Here is a 22608-nt window from a genome sequence, read left to right as displayed (position 1 = left end):
ATGCCTCTTTCCCACAGCTCCATTTCCTCCCCTTCTTTCCTCACTGCCTCTTTCTCCCTGCCCTGCCCCATAACTCACTGTTGTACAAAATGAAGCATGGCTCCCAGCACACACAAGGGAGCTCAACCAGCACTAGGACCCAGAAGGTAGTGTCCAGCTGGAAAGTCCAGGGAGCTGAGCAGCACCTCCTTTTTTCAGGGGAGGCTGCACAGCAACTCTGCATTCACAGAAATGGGGGGGGGAGGGAGGGAACTGGCATGTGACCTTGCACCCTATGGGGCTTCACCCCTCGCCTCTATTTGGGGGGGCAATGCTGTGCCATGAACATTCACAATCACACACCCCTGTTTGTCCTTCACTTTCTGCAGGGAAGCAAAGAACACTACAGGAGGGAAACCTGGGCTGTTTTCATTCCCCCTGGGGCCCATGAGTGCCCCATGCAGACCACCACTGCCCAGCGCCCAAGAGACCCACTCCCCCCACCCTGCCTGCCCCCCAGCCACACTCACTGGCCTGCTGGGCAGGGACTATTTGCCTTGCCTGGGCTGAGCCAGCATCACAGCCAGGGTCGGTGGGGGATCAGAGTGGGAGCCGGGCTCCCTGAAAACCTCCTTGCCTGGGGCCCAGACGAGCCCCCCACCACTGGCTGAGAATGACCTGGCCCCTGCACTGGTCCCAAGCAGCTCAGCCCCAAGAGGTGGCAGGCTGAGCAAGGCGAGCCAGGGCATGCTGGGGAGTGGGGCAGGCAGAGCCCTGTGGGATGTGACTCCTGAGAGCCTCCCAGCCAGCAGAAGAGCAAGTGGGCGGAGGGGACAGGGCAGAGATACCTGAGCTGACTGGATAGCTGAGCAGAGCATGGGGGAGAGGCTGGAGAGGAGAGTAGCCAGCCTGCAGTGGCCCCTCGGCTGGCAGCACAAATGAAGTGCAGCACCTGTTGAGCATGGGCCCGGCGCCAGGCCGCCTGTGGTGCCACTGTAAACCCGCTGGTACTGCTCAGTATGACTTCATTACGGCTCCAGAGCATGTAAGTTGGAATAGAATTTGTGCCTACAAAATGCCTCATGCCTACAAAAACTTACATTTTTGGGGGTTGTTGCCATTTTGTTTATTTTTCCCAGGGTACTATTTCCTGCTTGCAGGAATTCCCTTCTACCGTCTTCTGTTTCTAACAGTCTCAAAGATCAATAGTTGCTGGTTGGTGAGCTCATTTCTACTGCTGCATCTATTGCTTTATGAGCCATTTATTGAAATAAACTACTTATAAAGTGACAAATACATTGATTTTTTTCAAATCCAGATGTGCCTGTTTCTCTGCCATTAATTTGTTCCTTTCAAACAGATATCACTACACCATTTTAAACAACTCTTATTCTGTGCCTAGACAAAAACCCGAGTAATGCTTTTCTGTACTGAGGTGCCATATCTTAGGGCTGGTCTACACTACGGGGGAAAATCAATCTTAGATATGCAACTTCAGCTACGTGAATAACGTAGCTGAAGTCAAAGTATCTAAGATCGAATTACTCACCGTCCTCACGGCGTGGGATGAGACGCGATATATCAATCCCCGAGCAATCGATTGCTACCCGCCGATACGGCGGGTAGTGAAGACGTACCCTTAGTTTCCCCAAAGGTAATATTTAGTAATTCTCCACTTTCCTTTCATAGATTATAAAGCCAGATCCATTCGGATCATCTGATCTGGCCTGCAATCTAACATAGGCCACTGAATTTCATCCAATAATTCCAAATCATGTCCTTATGACTTAATTTGAAAATGTGCTCACAAAACACTTTCTAAACTGAGCAATGCCCAGACCATAGTGTGCTAACGTGAATAATGTCCTCAGATGCAATAGTTTTCTTTCTGTCCTTAGGCTGCTCCAAGTGCTGCAGCTCCCTTCCCTTGCTGGTTGTGGAAGACTTTATCTTTGCTTTCACATACATTATGCAATAGGCAAATATTATAAAAGTTACATTAGGCACTGAACTTGGATTGGGGTTAATAGACCTATCTCTATTTTTCAAACAGTCTTGCAGAAACACATTTCACTATGACCCTGTCTTCACCTGCTTAGAACAGGTTTGTGTAATCTGGAAATTGTTTCATTATCAACTGCAAAATATGATAGGCGAGGTCACATCAAGTGGAGATAGAGAAAGCAATGCTAGAAATAGAGTTCCCTCGTCTACTCCTTAGAAGTCCAGATTTCTTAAAACTTCTGGCATCATCTACTTTGCCTGGCCACTCTGTGTACAACTCCAGAAATCTGCAACAGTGATGCACTGAGTAGTACCCTTTTCTGTTAATGCACTCTTAGTTTATTGTGAGAAAAAGAATGAGCACATAGGCACCATTCTGCAGGATTTGGGAACCCCAGTTATTTAAATCTCTGAATGACCTTTGGCACATTGGCCACCTTGATCTCACACTTATGCCATGTATACATTGCCATATGCTATGTGACACTTCTCTGACAACAGCACTGACTGTATACTTCCAAACCTTAAACTAGTGCTAACTGATTGTCAAATACCTGTGGCAGCTAACACTCCCTTTTCCACAGCTAGAGGTACTCTAATGTAACTGCAGTGTCAAATCTAATTTATCACAGTAATTCTCCAACTGGTTTTTGAATGTTATAATTCTTGATGTCCGATTTGTGTCCATTTATTCTTTTACGTAGTATTCTCCAATTGGAGAACACTTCAACCTCCCTGGCTACTCAATTACAGACCTAAAAGTCACAATATTACAAGAAAAAAACTTCAAAAACAGACTCCAATGAGAGATTGCTGAATTGGAATTAATTTGCAAATTGGACACCATTAAATTAGGTTTTAATAAAGACTGGGAGTGGATGGGCCATTACACAAAGTAAAACTATTTCCCCATGCTTATCTTCTCCCCCCGCCCGTCCCCCCCAGTTCCTTATATTTTCTTGTCAAGTGCTGGAAATGGGCCATTTTCATTACAACTACAAACAGTTATTTTTCTCTCCTGCTGACAACAGCTCACCTTAACTGATCATTCTCCTTATAATGTGTATGGTAACACCCATTGTTTCATGTTCTCTGTGTGTATATATATCTTCCTTCTGTATTTTCCACTACATGCATCCGAGAAGTGAGCTGTAGCGGAAGGTGCCACAAGTACTCCTATTCTTTTTGCCGATACAAACTAACACGGCTACTACTCTGAAACGTGAAGTCTTCAGCATTTTGAGGTAGCTAAGTTGAGTATCAAGTAATTAATATATGATGGGGTTTTCAATAAGACCCTGACAACAAGGTCGTGTTTGTTCCTTTCCCTACACTATTTGCAGTCTGCTATGTGCCAGTTGTAGGGCACTCTCCATCCCCAAAGTAGCTGCATCTCAGAGGCGCTTTTAAAATGGAACCTGTACAGAGACCTCCTGTCACTTCCTTAAGCAAACTGCTGTGTGTCTCTACCCCAGAGTGTTCCCAGCCATACCAAATACAATTCTGTTCCAATACCACCCCTTCTACTACAAAACCTCCTCTTTTAAACAACCCGTTGTACACTAGGTGCATTAGACATTGTTTTAGATAGTAGGACTGTCTCCGCCCCATAACAGAAGGATCGGGCGGGTTAAAACTCACCAAATTAAAATTAAAGTGACATTGTATTTTTAAAGCAGCTACTGACTTCTAACTATGGCAGCCTCATGGTACCAGAGCCTTAGCCCCGGGGATCGGGCCACGCCTCAGCAGGGCGGCGGCAGGACTCGCACACTTCCACCCAGGGCAGTCCCCGCTTTCATGCGGCCGGGCTGGGGCTGTGCGGAGGCCCGTGGCCGGGGTGCTACACTGCAGGGGTCCGGCGGGGATGATGCCAAGGCCCGCGGCCGCCGGCAGGCGATGGCTGCAGCCCGGCGCGGCGCTGAGCCCTCTGGCGGGGAGGGGGCGGAGCCCCGGCAGCTTCCCCCCGCCAGGCGCTGCCGCGGAGCAGTGAGGCCGCGCCTGCCACAGCGACCGCTCGATGGCTCCAGACCCGATTGCACGGCCCTGAGCCGCGCCTCCCTCCCGCCTCCCTGCAGCCCGGGGCGGCTGCGGCAGCTCGGCCCCTGGGTTAGTGTCGGCTCCGGTGCTGGAGGAAGCCGGCCGGAGCAGCGGCTTTTCCCAGTAGCACTCGCCTTGCGGATCCGGGACGGGAGATTCGCCGGCTAGCTCCGTGCGGGCCAGGTAACCCGACCCGGGGGGAGCTCTGCCAGCCCCTGCCCCCTAGGCTGGGGTATGGGGGGCTGAAGGCAGGAGCTCTGCCAGCCCCTCCCCCCGGCTGGCGTATGGGGGGTCTGAAGGGAGCAGGAACTCTGCCAGCCCCTCCCATCCAGGCTGAGGTATGGGGGGCTGCAGTGGGCAGTAGCTCTGCTAGCCCCCACCCACCATAGGCTGGGGCATGGGGGGATTGAAGGGGGTAGGAGTTGTGCCTGCACCTGTGCATTTGGTATGGGTGGCTGAAGGGGCAGGAACTCTGCCCCCCACCTCCACCCCCACCCTCATGGGCTGGGGTTGGAGTTGAAGAGGGTGGGACCTGTTGTGAGATGCAGCTGGTGGTTCTTGGTCTGGAGGGGTGAGGTGATGCTAAAAAAGCATGTTGAACTCCTGCCAGGTTTCCTTGGCCCAGAAAGGTAGAAGGGTTTCTGGACTTCAAAGAGAGATCAGATCCTGTCAGGAACCTCTATAAAGGTGAGGGCAATGAAGAGGGTCTAAGAGCTTTTTCTAGACCTTTTACCTACTCTTTCTTTCCAAGCTCAGGGGGTGATAAATAGAGGAGGTGAGGTCATGCTCGACCTCCACACCCATGTCAGAGAAAGGGGCAAGAATGGCAGAGCTGACTTATGTATTTCTTTGGGAAATGTGTCTGTCTTGCTGGGATTGGGAATTTATGTGCCCAGAGCCTTGCTGCTCTGCACAAAAGAACCTAGGTAGTCTGATGGTTCATCATGTCAATAACCATATTTGTTGATCAATAGCAAAAAGCAGAAAGAAATAAACCTAACTTCTCTTCCCCTTGTAGTTACTGCTGATAAGACTGCTTAGACTGGCTTGATAGATAGTCATCTCTGTATGTGTGTAATTCTAACCACAGAGCAGAAAGAAAATGAAAAAAATCTGATTCTTTGCTGGATCGTTTCCTGGGGTTTCTGAGCTTTTTCTGGATTAGTTTCACTAAAAGGGGGAAGATAGAAGTGTCATTTCAGGAGAGAGACCGTGCCACTTTATTTTCTATTCTTACTTTCATGTGTACTGAATCCCAAAATGCTTTGTATGGGTAAGTAATACAGAGGGCTAGAGAAGGAAAGAGGTATTGGCAAAAAAAAGAATAGGTTTTTAACTGACATTGAAATGGAATGTAGAGTAAATGAGGTTGATGCCTTTAACAGTAGGCTGTTAAAGACAACAGGCGCTGCAGAAGACAAACGACCCCATGCTGTGAGTATGCTAGGGTTTGGGAGTGTGTGTTTTGTCTTGTAAAAAATATGCCACTGGGGTAGCAGCATTGGAAGTGCTAGTATAGACAAGGCTCCTGCAGCTGTTGGCATTTTGGAAACCTTGTCCAGTCTTGCCCAGGGCAGGTCTAAGTGATGCCAGAGTTTTGTCTGTACAGGGGCTCCTAATATTTCTTCAGTTTGTGGAGCTCTACCTGTTTGGTGATAGTATGAATTTTGGAGAAGAGGGGAAAATCCTAAAATCCTAGTGTAGTCAAGGTTACAGTGATGAGATTGGTTGTGGGGGGCAGGTAATAGGGTTGTGATGTGCAGGAAGGGATTAGGAAGTGTCAAAGTGTAGATTTAAAGATACTTGCTTTCTTTTGATGTTTCTATAATATAAAGCTGTTTTGTTTTTAAATGTTTCTTTAAATTTGGTTGGATTTTATTTTTAATGGGGGTTAAAATGCTTTTGGTTATTTAGATCTTTTAGGTTGTAAATGCTGAACCTGTGGCAAAAATTGTCTTGCCGTTTTCATAAAGATAGATATAAACAGTCAGGAGATATTTGTCTTTCTTCTGTTATATGTCATGTTTAAGTATTTTATAATGAATTGTATTTTATCACTTCACAAATATGTTGTGTAGAAATGTTGAAGCCAGATTGTTCCAGTTTTTAATTTATTAATTAATAGTTAAATCTCAAAGAAAAGAAAGAGAACTGTGTTAATTCATTGCTACAATGTTAAGTCTAGAGATATTTTGTATACTTATGTTTGAATTCTAAATTAAATATTTGCTTTAGGGCCAATAAAATATTTGGATAATTGGCTAGTTTATGTAGCCATTGTGCCAACATTTGAAATCTGTGTACAGTTACATCTGCTTTGAGCTGTTCTAGAATCTTCTTTATCAAGCAGTTATTTTCAGTTTCTAGAGAATCAAGTGACACATAATACTGACTACGATCCTAATCCTGCATTGTGATGTGATAGAACAGGACCTTGCAGAGTCCCATTGACCGCATCTATGAGGAGTCCATTGCTGGACAGTATATCATGTTTCTCAACCTTTTTAATACCAGGGACCAGCTTGCTGCCTTCCCTAACTGTGTCAGGGACCCAGAAACCCAATAGGTAAACTGTGTCAGGGAAATCTCAAGGACCATGGCTGGTCCACAGACCAGTTGCTGAGAAACAATCATATCCCAATACAGATGGAGCCTAGAATACTGCACCTTTAACTTAGAAGTGTGATGTCCTGAATGATTTTGGTAGAAGTATAGTATTTGAGAATCTTGGATCCTGATCCTGCAAACAGTTCCATGTGTGTTTAACTTCATGCATATGACCATAGTACTACTCATGCATGAAATCAAGCATATGTGTGAGTATTTGCAAAATCAGAGCCTTTTCGAAGTCTTATGGGGTATCTGCTCAGCAACACAAAGCATAAAAGAGTTAATTTTTTCAGTATATGGTGCCTCTGATATGTTTAAAAATGTTCAGAATCCATATAGATGACTTTTTCTTTAAAATTGATTTCATACTGTTTTGATTTTTCTCCTGATGCTGAAATATTCCAAATATTAACATTTGATAAACATTTAATCTAGTTTCTTATATTTTTTTGATCGAGTGGAAGCATACATTAAATTCACCCATTTAGCCATAAAATGAGAGAGCAAGAATGAATCGCAAAGCTCTGAAAACAGACCATACTTAGATGGGCCAATGCATATCTAGCCATAGCAGCTGCAGTCTGTAATTACGTTTTGTGGTTCTGTACAGTGAGAATTTTAAGGCTTTGTCTACAGAGAAAAGGCACAGCATTACTGGTTAGAAAGCATAATGCTGATGACATTGACACCTCCCACATGATATTAAGGAAAGAGAAGTCATTGGGATAAAAACTAAATATTTAGAGTTTTCCTTGCAGTCATTCTTTTTTTAGTTTTGCTTTACTTTATTGCTAGTGTTTAATCAGATTTTTTTTTTGTCTTGAATGCTTTTTGTGTACATAGGTGGGTAATTGTTGTTATACCATTTTGAGCAACCTGAGTTTGCTTTGACTTTGTTTAGACTCATCAAAAATTTGTATAGCATTGGGATATGTCTGCCTGAATGCAGTATTATCCATGTTTAAATTTCCAATTGTTTTAGCAGCTAGGATGTTGTATTTGTCATTTAAATCAGCAACATTGACTTCTTACTACTTCTTATTGATGTGTTAGAATTCTAGCCTTTGTTAAATATTTAAACTGATTGAATCCTCTTTATATTATATTATGTCACAGTCTTGGTTTACCCAAGGATGCAGTCCTGCATTCCTTGTGCAATCTAATCTCCCTTTGAAGTCTACAGGAGTTCGGTATGTTCAGAGAGCGCATGATTGGACTCTGAATCTGTTTTGGTTTTGGTCTGAAAGATAATGTTTGAGACTAAAATTAGGATAGATGCTTTAATGCATTTAGTTTGAGGGGGAGGGTAGCTGTTCGAGCATTGGCCTGCTAAACTCAGGGTTGTGAGTTCAATCCTTGAGGGGGCCACTTAGGGATCAGGGCAAAAAAAATTGGTCCTGCTAGTGAAGGCAGGGGACTGGACTCAATGGCCTTTCAAGTCCCTTCCAGTTCTAGGAGATTGGTATATCTCCTATTATTATTATTATTATGGTTAAAAATTTTGGGACAGCATCTACTGTCAGTTAACAGTCATGCAACGTCAATGAAATTGTCCATTGTGTTAGCACATATTTTGACCCATAAGATGAGTACAAACACACTCCACCCAATTTTTATATTAATGAAAAAACTTGATAAGTCACATAGAAGCAGTGTTTCTGTTTAGAAGACTTTATAGATAGGTATGTTTAAGTGCTTAAATTAGGCTTGAGTATTGATAGTCTTGTGCAGTTGGCTAAAACATAACGATCATCTGATTCAACTTTTACAACAACCCTGCAGGAATAAAATTGATTAGAATTGTTAATGACCTCAGACTAAACGCCAGAGGTCGGAAGACCCACTATAGTGGTTACATTTCTTAGATTAATGTTAGAGAACATAAAGCTTTAAGAAGAAAAATGTTACTGCAAACTAGTTAAAATATTGCTACTTTGGACTTCCCCAGTATCTTGCACTGATGAACAGATACTTACTATTAGATAATTTGAGTGACGTTTTGATTTTAGAGGGTTGTTTGTTTTTTGGTAGCCTGGCTAGGTTGATTTTGATTGTCTAGTTTACAGAGTATATGATTAGTTTCAGGTTAGCATCCATTTTTCATTGCGTCTGGAACGTGGAGTAGGCATGTAGGGGAGAGTCCATCAGCTTATTGATTGAATATTTATTTTTATACCAAATTTATTGCATAAATGTTTAAGAACTTAATATTCAATATTATTTTGTCTGAAAATAATGTGTAGGGTAATATTATGAGTGAGAAACTGTAGCTCTTACATTTTGCTTTGAATTTTCACTACTAAGGAGAGGCAGTTGATAATGATTTACTAGATCTTTATCTGAATGTAGTGTCTAGGCACCCAAATCTTACTTGAATATGAAAAGTCATTAGTGTCAGCATCGCAGAGAAAGGCAGCAATGAGTGATCAAATGTTGTTTTTTATTCATAAGTAGAAAACCTGCAGGTCTGAAAGGAAATTTGTAAATACTGTAAAATAATCACTGTCTACTAGTTCCCATTATTAATCAGTGATCACTCTTGGAATAGTGGGCCATCATTAAAATCTCAATATTTTAGTATGGGAGATGGGTAGGGATAGTTGTTGTTTTTTTCTGCTCAAAACAAATGAAACATCTGTGAAAAAAATAATAAAATGGCCATTGTTGCTTAGTAATTAAAAATTGTGGTTCATTAATGTCAGCTATCTTTGTTACACAGTCACATCTGGAGGAAGACAGTAATCTATGGTAGATCTGGGTTGGTTTTTTTTTTTCAGCATGGGTATGTTTTTAAAGCACGAGTGGGTTTGCCGCCACAGATGAAAGTCCAAAGTTGAGACTCATTATCTGCCCTGTCTTGAATTTTACCTTATCTGTGACTTAGTCAAACCCTGGCATGAATAATATTCTGATGTTCTTGTTTAGGAGTCAGTTGCTAAAGGTAAGTTCTCCAAATGTCTCAGACCCCAGTTTACCAGTTGTTTTTTCTTCATATGTAAACAAGTTATGTATTTCACTTTGCTGATGTAAGATATTCGGTTTTGGAAACTCAACTATTGTTGGCTTTTTTTTTTTAATTTGATGCTGTAAACTCTGCACATTGAAATTATCGTGGAATTTATAAATCTGGTGCGCATTCACTAGGAACTTTTCTTCTGGGAATATATTCTGACTCAGCCTTGCAAAATTCTGCTTGCCATGTTGACAAGAAAAGTATCTTTGCATTAACATCTTTGCTACGGTAATGAATGATGGGTAGGTATATTTTCTGCCTTGGTTAGTAAATCTTCATGATTCTGCAAGGATGTTATTAACTATAAAATTAACTTGACAGCTCATGGTAGAAAGAAAGTCTTAGAATGACACTGTGATCTAGAGCTGTTTGCAAGATATATTTTGTGAGGTTTTTCTTTTGTTTTTTCAGCAACATTTTCTGATTGGATCCTGCTGACTTGATTTATTATTTGTTTGTTTATTTTTTAACTAACTACTAAAGATTCTTGTTTAGGATACCACAACTTTCAAATAGTGTATCCTCAAAAGTGATGTTTTTAAAAATGCTCTTTAAAATAACTTAAGGAACCCCATTGACTTGAGGAGTTGAAGAGCTGTCTGCATAGATCCAGTTGCAAGCCCAGGCCCTAAGTTGGTAAATGTAGATGGTTATTTAGGAGCAAATACATGAGGTCAGTAGACCTAACTGGTTTGGGGGACTCAATTATTATGTCTTTATTTACAGAATAACCAGCTTTTTTCCTTTGGCCTGCATGTACCTTTTTTGTTTCAAGAATAAATATGCTTTCAAAGTGAATTGCATAATATGCAGCTTGTTTCATTTAATAAAATCTTTATTTTTTTTTCTCAGTGGTTTTTTTTTTTAGAATTTTTAAATTGCAGGTTGAGAAAAATCACAGCCTTGATACTCCCCAACCTTAAGGAAATGCCATAAAGGTATACCTGTGTCATATGTGGACACACACTTGCCACACAATCTAATAAATCACATCCTTCTACCAAACTTCCTCATGGCTCTGGGTTAAACCATAGTTAATTCATGTCAAGGACTTGGTCTTTTTTGAAAGTGAGGTGCCTTATTTCAGTGCTTTCACTGCCCGAGCCCCTGTTTCCATGTAGGAATTTATATTGTACTCTCTGTAGGATTGAGGTGTTTCTTCCTTCATTTGGAAAGTGGCTAGCACTTTTGAGTGTGACTACACTAAAAATAATTAATAATATTAGGATGCACCTTTTCCTTACACAATATGTTGACATCTCACAGTGGACTGTCATTGCTCCATCCATGATTTTTGTATCTATGCTCCTTTCTTACTCTAGCACCCGCATGTTGCAGTAGACATTACATTTCCTCACTATTCTCCTTGCTTAGAAAGCTGTAGATTGGTACCCTCTTCTGATTTCTTTTTCAAGTTAGTGTAGTTGCCAGAGGCTGTAAAGGTTCAGAATAAGTGGGTGGGTTGTGGCAGGCACACTAGAGGTGTCTGTAGGAAGGGTGTCGTAGATACACTAAGGTGAGGGGAACCTGCTCGTATTCACCCAAAAAAAAAGCCTTGGAAAGCTTGCAGGATGTATTGTGTGAGAAGTTTTGATTACAAAAGGAATACATTGGTGTCTGAAAAATGTGAAAAGTCTCCCACCCTATTGGCTTTAAAACAGTATTAATTCATTCATTTCAGTATTAGAATTATCCTTGGAGAGCAAGATTCTGGAAAGATCCACTCATCCTGATCTTTTGTGTCTGAGTCCATGATATTGTTCACAGATGCTTCAGAAAACCCTGAGTCATCTTTGCTAATTACCCTCTCTGTTGATTCATACTTCAGTTCCTCTTTCCTTTTATCATTAGCACATTAAACCAGTTTGAAGATTTTGAAATAATCATATGAATTTGTAATACTTTTTATGTGTAGATGCATATTTCTTGTGTATGGGTTTATTTTTGTAAGTCCCATGAAGAAATCAAAGAGTGTATCCTTCTAGAATCATAGCTAGCATATTACTTCAGCTGTGGTTCCCACCTCTACCTCCCACCTTATTTTTTTTGTTTAAAAACAATTTAACAGTTGAATACAATCTAAACAGAGAAAAGAGATTATGTTATAAACTACTGTAGTGAAATTTATTAAATTTTAGGTGGAATACAAAGAAATAGTACTTGTGACTTTTGGTAGGTGCCCTGAGATAGAAACCAGAAGTAATGGTCAGAACTTCTGAAGTTAGGTTTTTGTTGTTGTTTTTCATAAGTAGGGCAGTATTTCTTGATCTTCATATGCACTGGATTTCATATTTTATTGCTGAGTAGTCGGGTTCTTGCTATCCTTCATCCAAGCTGACTCGAAGTCGGAGAGACTGGATTTCCATTGCAGAGTAATGCTGCATTTGATAAGAAGTCCCAGATAGAAAAATCTACTTTTTTATTCCCTTAAAGAGAGATTTTTTTCAAAATACATTTTATTCATATATTTAATATATAAAAATAAGCTACTCTTTAACTTAATATTTTTTATATTTTTACAACTTTTTATACATGGGATTCTTCTTTTGGGATGCCAGATTTTGCAAAGCAAAGGACACTAGAAATTTTGAATTTGAGATCCTTTTGGTTAGCAAAAAACTGCAGCTTGTAATCATCTTTTAAGATAACTTGGAATTGACTGTGGTAGGTGATTTAGAAAAGTTGAGCTAGAAACATGCATTGCATGAGCATTAAGGAGATTGTGCAAAGACAGTGTATAGTATTTCCACACTGTAACAAAGAAGAAACTTTGCCCAAATATGGAATTAAAAGTTTCCTTTTTTCTCTAACTTACATGAGCTAGAGGATTAAAGTGAATAAAATTAACTTATATGAATACTCTGCTTACAAAGTAAGAATGCTAGCAAGCTGTGAAAGTACATGTACATAAGCAATTTATATATATATATGTAATTAGCCAGTGACAGCCAAAATAAATATTTAAATTTCTAGTGTAGTGCATTGTCAAGCTGCCTGGTATTTCAGATTTATTTCAAATGATAGTTCATTATAATAAATGATATATGACTAATTTCCTTAGGAGTAAGAGGTGTGCAAAATGTGTTGAGGGCAATAAAGATAACCTGCCACTGTGCATACGACAAGCTGAGCACTAAATTATTTAGCACTGCTTTGTGCTACCCATTTGCTACTTTATGTATTATTTTACAATACAGTATTGCTGCTGCACAGAAAAAAAAATGCATGTTCAACAGTCTTAATGACCTCTGGAAAGGATAATTTGTTTTGGAGTTTCAGATATGACACTGGCTCAAAGAATATTTTTGTTTGTGATAGATACAAAATTTCTTACTAAATCATATATTATTGCTATGTGACATTCCTGTCGGATAATAAGTATATATTTAGAATAGGTTTTTATTACATTTGTTTTTAATTATGTTGTGGGTGGTGGGATGTTAGACCCAAAATGTAGTTTTTGAAGAACTGGTGCAGCAAAGAATCTTATTGCAATTTGTATTGAATTCATTTATTATTTATTAACTTGTAAAAATAAATTGTAATATTAACAGGAATTAAAAAAAAAATCTCAGAAGTTTCTTTAAGATTAAAATTAAGTCCCTATATATTGTGGATAGATATGTTAGCAGAGTAATGCACTAGGCCTTTATGTGAAATGGGGTTTATATACAAACAGGGCATAAATTAACATGACTTTTATCTGTTATTATCCCATGATTTTTTAGTGCTTGATCAATGAACTTTACTATAGGTTACAAAATTTGTCAGCATTGGGCATGAGTGACCATCATTTTTCTGTAGATGCTCAACAAGGAATTTCAAAATATAATTGTAGGTGAACAGATAGCTTTGTGAGCAAGCTTACCTGGCATATTCTGTACTATATCTGGCTTTAATCAGCATGTTATATTAGTATTATCAGTCTCTCACTTCCATGAGCATAAATATCACCAAGTGCAGTCAAATAAAATATTTAATAATGTGTGTATCCATGTGCATTAGTTACTCTTTTACTCTGAAAATTAGTGTTAATATCAGTAAGCTAAGATTGAAATATGGTATGATTTCTCTTTTTTAGGAGTTCAGCTTCTGATTCAGTCACTCAAGACTGATGAGGAGAACCCTGATTAGCTACAGCTCTGGGTGTCTTAATCTGTAGTCTTTGAGGAGAAAGATTTCAAGGAATGGAGTTGGCTCACAGTTTACTGCTTAATGAAGAGGCATATAACCAGCTTGGTGAATTTCAGAAGGCAGAGTTCATTTTTGAATGGTTGAGATTTTTGGAAAAACTTTTACCAGTGACTAGCAGGGTAAGTATAATATAATTGGAAAGAAATAACATTCCTTAGAGATAACTATTTTTCTCCATATTCCTTACTCCTTATACTAGGTGTTTTATAGCTAGGGTTAATTTTAAAGATACACTTGGATGATGATAATATTTTAGATCTTCTACATAGTGTTCTTACTGAATTTCAAGCAAATACAACTTTTTAAAAAATTGCTGAGAATTTATGTCCTCTTCTAGTAAAACAGCTCTTTGAATCTGGTGAAAAAATTATTTCACAAGATTTCATATTTTACAGGTTTGCTAAATAATTTTTTAGACAGCCTTAAAGTTTTAAATGAGCAGCCTTTTTGTCTTCTTTGTATATCTGTAGTGTTTTTTTTTTAATCAGAACAGTGTGAGAGCTGCTGCTTTTCTGTTTTATCTCCTGTACATAGACAGAAAAGTCTGTTTAGTAGCCATGTGATAGAATAAACACTACTGCTGCTACTGTTTAGGCAGTAGATCAGTGGTGGTAATCCTTGAGCTCGAGAGTCTCTTCATCAATAAAAGTAATTAGAGAAATAACCACAATGTGGTGATGTGATTGTTGCTTCATGTCCTTGCATCAGAATGTCAGCACATCATGGCATAATTATTTTGTGGCTCTCTGTAGCTCCTTCAGCTTATTTCCTCTGTGGGTTCCCCTTCTTATTGAATGATGGAAGAGTTGGGGTGGGATTCTGCCAACTCTGGCTACTTGGCTCAGTATTGTCTTGTGTGTTTTAGCTGAGATGGGAATGCCCATATGATATATACTTTGTCTAAGACTAGGCTAAACTCAGAGATCTCTGACAGAAACATAGGATACCTGAGAACTTTGTACTGGGTCCCAAATGTGGCATGTGGCTCCAAAGCCAAAAGGTCTATACATCGCTGATCTAGCTTACTAGTAAATTGATCTAGTTAATAGTCACTTAGGAACTGGGGTGACTATTTTGGAAAATTGTAAAGTGTTTTGACAGTTGCCAATTACAATTTCTCATGCTTTCAAAGAGAAAATACACAAATTGAGATTTCCTTTAACCAAACATCATAGTCTAATAGAGGAAAATATTTTCATTAACGTCTGATATCTTTAATAACTCTTAAATAACTCTTTTTTATTTTTTTATTTTTTCCCAGTGTACATTTTCAATAGTTGGTTTTTCTGCAAAGGTGCATTGTTTGTGTATTCTCTTATGAATTATCTTATTTTGTTAAAGAGAGATGGTGAATAACACACAACCAAAAAGAAGAAATTACAGTTTTGTATCAGAAGGATACAGCTGCGCTGATGCTGTTGAAAATATTCCTGGGAATAATACTAGAGAAAAGTGTAGATATAAGAATCTATAACTGGCTCAGATATTTCAGACTGTCTTCCATTCAATGGAAAAGCCTGGGAAGAAAATTGACTTTATACATTGAGAATGTCAAACTAGCTGAAACAAAGCAATCTGGGGAGAAGTTAAAGATGATCATGCTTTAGTTTAACTGGTTACTAACTTCATTTCCAGGCTGACGTAAGGGAAAAACAGAAGAAACTGGCTGAACAACTAATATCTTTGTTAAATAGTTCACCAGGCCCTCCTACCCGAAGGCTCATAGCCAAGAACCTAGCTATACTTTATAGTATTGGAGACACTCTCTCTGTTTACCAGACAGTTGACAAATGCAATGAACTAATTCGGAGCAAGGATGATTCACCAAGTTATCTGCCCACAAAACTGTAAGTAACAACCACCCCCAAACTAGTAATAAGAATAACTGTCTTTTTATATCGCATCTTGCTAACCTTCAAAGACTTCTGAGCATTAAAAGTAAAGACTAAACTAACATGAACACTGAAAGCTAATTCAAATTACAATCCTGCATATCAGAAGCATAGCAGTTTTATTTTTGATGTTTCATTTAGGATGGAATGGTGAATGACTTAGTTATTTTGTAACTTTTGATGTGCCACTTCAATGTGATTTCTATCTTTGCAATTCTTGAATAAAAATCTCAGCTCTACCTTCTACATACAGCCGTAGAAATAGATCATGAAGGCACAGTCAACTTGAAATATCTCACTTTTTTTCCCTTTTTTCAGAAGAAGCTTGCTGTTCTCATAAACATGATTTCAGATTATTTAGGTTAGGCAAATAGAGAGAGCATTGTTAGGAACCTCAGAGGTACCAAATGAAGCTAGGCAACTGGACAACCTAACAGCAGATAAAATTCAATATAGACAAGCACAATGTTAGAACTCTTGTTCCTTGTTACATGTACCAAGTTAACTGTTGCCACAGCAACTAGACATCTGTGGCCAGCCTGTACCAGCTGACTTGAGCCACAGGGCTGTTTCATTGCTGTGTAGACTTCCAGGTTTGTGCTGGAGCCAGAGCTCTGGGACCCTCCCACCTCGAAGGGTCATAGAGCCTGGACTCTGGCCCAAGATCAGAAGTCTACACAGCACTGACACCGCCTCTCAGCCTGAGCCCCGCGAGCCCAAGATGACCAGCAGGAGTGGCTCCAGGCACCAGCATGCCAAGCGGGTGCTTGGGGCAGCAAGCCACTGGGGGCACTTTGCCGGTCGCCGTGAGGGCAGCAGGCAGGTTGCCTTCTGCGGCATGCCTGCGGAGGGTCCGCTGGTCCCGCGGCTTTGGCGGACCTCCCTCAGGCTGCCACCGAATCCGCGGGACCGGGGACCTCCCACAGGCAAGCCGCCGAAGGCAGCCTGCCTGCTGTGCTTGGGGCGGCAAAATACCAAGAGCCGCCCCTGATGACCGGCACACGTCAGCCACAGATATCTTACTGCTCTGTAGACATACCCTTAAAGAAAACACCCTGGGGCATATCTGTGTGGGGACACTCAGGAAAATGAATCTGAATTAACTGAAGGTGTGAATTTAAAATGCATTAACCCCAGCAAGGATACTCTACCACTATAGAATCTACTTAATTGAGATGACCTGTTGTGCAACCTTACTAGTTATATGACTAAGTCCTCTGTAGAACTTTTAAGCTCCACAGGGTCCATAGTCATCAGGCCATAGGTATTTCCACATATATTGTGGCTACTCCTGAGCTAACGTATGTAACAAGGACTGAAGCCTTTGAGCTTCTGATCTTAGAAACATCTTTCCTTAAAAGCTCTACAGTGGCCCTTGGTTTCCTTGGGCAATCCAGGGGTGTTCATTGAGAGAGACTGCATCTTGTATCCTAATGAAATGGTATCATAGTCTCCAGTTAGCATCTCTCTTTGTCAGTAGTAGTTGGTGGTAATATGTTAATTCACTATGAACCCCATTACATAGGTGTTTCAGTTAAGACAAACATAATATATTAATCTTAAACAAAATGAAATGCATTTTAAGTATACACAGTTGACTAATTTGGAATGTGACAGTTTTAGGTTAGCATTTTCAAAGGCGCCTAAGGTAGCTTGGTGCCCAGTTCCACTTGAATTTCAATGGGAGCTGAGTGCCTAACTGCCTTAGACGCCATTGAAAATTCTCACTTTATTTAGTAATGGCTGTATGTGTAGGGTTTTTGTTTTTTGTTTTATTAGCACTTCACGCTTACTTATAAAAAAGGATGATTAGCAATGTTGTGCTGCTCAGTTAATTGTTACAGATGCTTTAGGTGCTGTTTGTTTGCTGCGAGAATTGCAGTGCAACTTTAAGTGTATTGAACGTAGCTTTTTAGATGACATCTCCAAGTACAAATTTTGGGGAGGAATTTGAGAGGAAAGTCTTAAAACTTACTGAAATGGAGGGGAAGTTACGTTAAAGGGACAAAAAACAGCACAGAATGAGAAGAAAATACCTATTAAGCATACTAAATATGATAGATTATATACTGTAAATTTACAGATTTATTTGGAAGGTAACAGCTTTTTACTATTGCTTGTAGTGTAACAGTTTAAGAAAGATTTTCACAATAAGATTGTCATGAAAAGTTGGTATTGCCTGGACTTGAGTATCAAATATAGAAAAGAAATGCCTGCAATTAGGGGAGGGAAGCAGCCCTACACTGGAGGCAGGCAAAGGAGCTTCATGTATTCTTTACTCATGGCTCTTCCAGGTTGTTGCATTTGTGCACAGGAGGAGCTAGTATTTTTATTGAATATATTCCACTGAGAAATTCTGCTAATAGCAGTGAATTAGTAGGCAACACATTGCTAGAAACTTTTGATTCCTAGGGGCAGGGCGGGTGCAAGGATGTTTCGTGCCCTAGGCGAAACTTCGACCTTGCACCCCCACCCCCCTCCCCAAGCCCTGTGGCAGCGCTCTGCCGCCCCCCCTTCCCTGAGGGGCCCCTCCCAGCAGTAGCTCCCCCACCCGCCCTGTTCCGCCCTCCCCTCCCACAGCAGCTCCCCGCCCCAGCTCACCTCTGCTCCGCCTCCTCCCCGAGCACGCTGTCGCCGCTCCACTTCTCCCGCCTCCCAGGCTTGCAGCACCAATCAGCTGTTTGGCGCCACAAGCCTGGGAGGGAGAGAAGCAGAGTGGGGCAGCATGCTCAGGGGAGGAGGTGGAGCACAGATGAGCTGGGGCAGGGAGTTCCCCTGCGTGCTGCCCCCCCCTTTACTTGCTGCAGTGGCCCTCCCCTCACCGCCCTGCCCCAGCTCCCTCTGCCTAAATGCCGACAACGACCTGGGCGGCCGAAGATCCAGCTGCCGCGGTCGCCGCCGAAGGACCCAAAATGCCGCCTCCCCCCCTCCTCCTAAATGCTAGTGCCCTAGGCGATCTCCTGGATCACCTAATGGGTTGCACTGGCCCTGCCTAGGGGCCCATTCACTTAACTTGTATTTATGTGAGTGATAGGATAGTAAAATTACTTGTGTGAGTAAAGATGGCAAATGAGGCCATTAAATTAAGGCTTAGTTCTTAGTGAAATTTTTGTTAACTTCCTCCCTACAATTAAAATTTGAAGGGTATAGGTTTGGTCTTTCTTGACATTAGACTAATTAGAATAGGTTCTTGCATCCGTCAAACAAGCATTCATACTGGATGACATTACCACTGTGCTTTTTATGCCCAGCCAAATCATGAACAAAATTTAAACCCAATCTGTCAGTTTGTAAATTGCTCTAATAAGTTAATCAAGCAATAATGAAGTGGCCTTTGAAGAACCAAAGATGAGAAATGGGAATTCTTACTGTGTTTTTGTCATTAGGGAATGACTGTTAATCTTAGTTTAAATGAGTTATTCTGAGAATGTTTTAACTCCCATATTGCTGACCTTTGTGTTTCCCAATGTAATGGAAGTATAATATTTGGATATTTTTGAGAATGTGCAATAATAATACATATTCAGTGTGGCTGGTTGAATAGCAAGACAAATGTGTAGAATATACTGTTTGAATAATTTTGCTGATATTTATCAAAATTATTTGACTAATTATAAACCAGTCAATACCCTGAAAAAGTTTTAATTAAGAAATCATTGTAAGGAAAAACCCACTACTTACTGAAGAATATATTTTTTTAATACTGTATATGAATATTCAGTGCTTAACAATTTTTGCTTTTACTAACTGTAGTGCTTGAAAGAATACAGTATATCAAGTCCACTTATTACTTATTGCACCCTGAAATAAGTACTAATTTTGGAGCGTGTTTTTTTGGGGGGGAAGAGGTAATGTGTTCATATTTTCATTTGGTTTTTTTTTGTTTCTTCATCAAATACTGGAGTAGTTTAGTACTTTGAATTCTGGTACTTAAGTATTTAATACCTTTGCAAGTGTGTACCACACTTTTCAAATACTCATTTTTTCTCCGATGTTTTTCACTAATTCATTTGTATTCTGGAATTAAAAAAAAAATTGAAATAGATCAGCTGATTACTTCAGTCCTTCAGCCTCTCTTCTGTTGTTGCATTAATCGTAACAAGTTTGGATCTGCTTTGTTTTAGTGCTGCAGTGGTATGCTTGGGATATTTGTACAAAAAACTGGGGAGAATCTTGGGAAAGAGCTTTACTGATACTGTAGGAAATGTACTTAAAGCAATGAAGAATGCAGAGGTAAGGAACCACGTGTTTAAAAGATGTTTGCAGGTAAAATTAATAGACTATGTTTACTCTTAGTAGTGTGAAGAACAATGAATGGGACAAGGTGACTGGTATAAATAAATCATGAAGTTGCTGTAAGTCATAATGCCATATAGAAGCAAGATCTGCAGATCCAAAAGAATTGTTAGAGAATTTAACTGTAATATATCAATTGAGAGGGATGAATCACAATTATTGACAGTCCCCTTCATGAATGATCTTGATAAAATACAGTATTGTATCATTCGTAAAACAGCTACTCAATTACACTTTTTATGCCAAAGCTCGCTTTATAAAACTATCTTGAATTTTAATATGTATCTTAATCCTTTCCAGTAGAATTTAGAAGAATAGTTCTTTTCTTTTGGTTACAAAGGTGTAGAACAAATTACCTGCTTGAATTCACCTTAACATGAGTAGAGCTCTAAAAATAAAAGTACCAATATATTACAAACATGTTTAAATAATCTGCATTTTCTTTTTTAGGGTTGTTAGTGTTGTAAAATAATATTTACATTTTCTTCCTTTTGTTTTATCAGTCTCAAGGTCGTTATGAGATCATGCTTAGTTTGCAAAATATATTGAATGGCTTAGGAGCTGCTGCTACCCCATGTCACAGAGATATTTACAAAGCTGCTCGATCATGCTTAACAGATCGCTCTATGGCAGTTCGCTGTGCTGCTGCTAAGGTAAAGTGGCCCATTAACTAACTGTTTTTAGTAATTAATCTTCTTAAATATAACTGTTTATAGAGCATAAAGAAAAAATAATTTTGATGCCTAAAAACACAGTAAAGGTTTGCTTATAGTATGCATAATTTTTAATTGGTAAAATGTAAATCTATTCTAAAATAGTGTTCCTAGCAAACAAAAAAAATGTCCCCGACAAAGTAACTCTGGAATTTAGCATCTAGCAACAATATTGGCACCTAATTTTGTTTTCTATGTGTCTGAATTTATCCCACGTAAGTTTATTACTTCCAAATGTGATTTAAGATGTTATCATATGTCTCACACAAACTGTTACACTCAGAACAATGAGTAAGTTCAGATTACTTACATTATCTGCTCAGATATTGTCCTGGCAGTAAATATTCAGATCTCTTTTATGTCAAGGACTGTACGTATTTTTATGAAATCCTCTTATCTTCTATGTATTATCTTGCAAGCTAAAATTTGTATCAAATGCCTAAATGCTTTTACACAATATCAGAATATTTATGGTGAATATATTTTTCTCTCCCCCCTCCACCCGTTTTTGTCTAGTGTCTTCTTGAACTTCAGAAGGAGGCAGTCTTTATGTGGAGCACAGAACTGGATAGCGTTGCAACCTTATGTTTTAAATCATTTGATGGTTCCAATTATGATGTGCGGATAGCAGTTTCAAAGCTTTTAGGCACAGTGTTGGCTAGAGCTGTGACATGTAAACAGGCAACAGGTAAAGCATCTGTTTTGTCTTTCAGTAAGAATTTAGCAAACCTATCTTAGTTCTAGAAGTCATATATAATCCATAAATAAAGGCATTATATCAAAATGCAAACACTTTGTTTAAACAAACTATTCATACCACACTTTTTTGCTTCATTTTACAGCTTTTTATAATGGTAATGTACCCCTGTGTTTTTAGTTGGATCATCTACTTTTGTGTTTAAAAAAACCCCTCACATTTGGGGAAAAATGTACTTGGAAATACTACCGCAGGGGTCAGCAACCTACGGCACGTGTGCCAAACATGGCACGCAAGCTGATTTTGAGTGGCACACTGCTGCCTGCTGCGGTCCCAGCACCCAGCCCCACGCAGTCCCCCCACCCACTGCGCTCCCCTGCGGGGGCAGGAGGCAGAAGCTTGGTCCTGTGGCTGTCAAGCTTCCCCCCTCCACCGCTGCTTCTCCCAGCGTGCTGCTTTCCTGCCCCTCCTCCTCTCCTTCCCTGCGCCATTCAGCTAATGGCCCTTGCGAGGGGGAAGGGGAAGAGTGACAGTGTGCTCGCTCCCTAGAGGAGGCAGAGAAGAGGTAGGGACAGGGCCTTGGGAAAGGGGGTGGAACAAGGCATATCCCTTCCAGCCCCTTGCCTTGCACCTCCACGAGCCAAACACCCCAGCCCTCTGCCCTGACCCCTGAACCCCCCCTACACCGCAGCCTTCTGCCCTGCACCCCCACAGCTCCCATCCCTCTGCCCTGACCCTTGAACCCCCCACACACATCAAGCCTTCTGCCCTGCACCCCCACAGCGCCCATCTCTCTGACCTGACCCCTGGAAACCCCCCCCCCAGCCCTCTGCCCTGACACCCCCCCCAGGTCTAGGGTCTCGGCTGTTGGCCCCTTGCCAGCCGGCGTCCCAGCCACAGGCCCAGCTCAGCCCGCTGCTGGCCTAGGTGAACAGAACCCCAGACTGGCAGCGAGCTGAGCAGGCTGGCAGCATAAGATCAGCATTTTAATTTAATTTTAAATGAAGCTTCTTAAACATTTTGAAAACCTTGTTTACTTTACATACAACAATAGCTTAGTTATATAATATAGACTTATAGAAAGAGATCTTATAAAAACGTTAAAATGTATTACTGGCACACGAAACCTTAAATTAGAGTGAAATAAATGAAGGCTTGGCACACCACTTC

At 40.4% G+C, this 22608-nt stretch overlaps 1 protein-coding gene across 6 annotated transcripts in view; it reads left to right on the top strand.

The window, feature by feature from the left end:
• The first annotated feature begins 4002 nt into the window (after nt 1–4002).
• Nucleotides 4003–22608, top strand: part of HEATR5A (HEAT repeat containing 5A) — a 122460-nt gene continuing 103854 nt past the window's right edge. For 4 of the 6 annotated variants that reach the window (XM_050953834.1, XM_050953833.1, XM_050953832.1 and 1 more), the window contains exons 1-6: nt 4003–4206; nt 13728–13959; nt 15476–15687; nt 19857–19965; nt 20532–20681; nt 21258–21429. In XM_050953834.1, the coding sequence (XP_050809791.1) occupies nt 13834–13959; nt 15476–15687; nt 19857–19965; nt 20532–20681; nt 21258–21429 (769 nt within the window). In that variant the 5' untranslated portion in view covers nt 4003–4206; nt 13728–13833. Of the gene's footprint in view, nt 4207–4633; nt 4711–10501; nt 10585–13727; nt 13960–15475; nt 15688–19856; nt 19966–20531; nt 20682–21257; nt 21430–22608 lie in introns of those variants that run through there. The other 2 variants (XM_050953830.1, XM_050953831.1) reach the window with 2 other exon arrangements.

This window comes from Gopherus flavomarginatus, chromosome 5 (genome assembly GCF_025201925.1).
Source record: "Gopherus flavomarginatus isolate rGopFla2 chromosome 5, rGopFla2.mat.asm, whole genome shotgun sequence".
Taxonomy (NCBI): domain Eukaryota; kingdom Metazoa; phylum Chordata; order Testudines; family Testudinidae; genus Gopherus; species Gopherus flavomarginatus.
The sequence above is the reverse complement of the archived record's forward strand: the minus strand, read 5'-3'. Positions and strand labels throughout refer to the sequence as shown.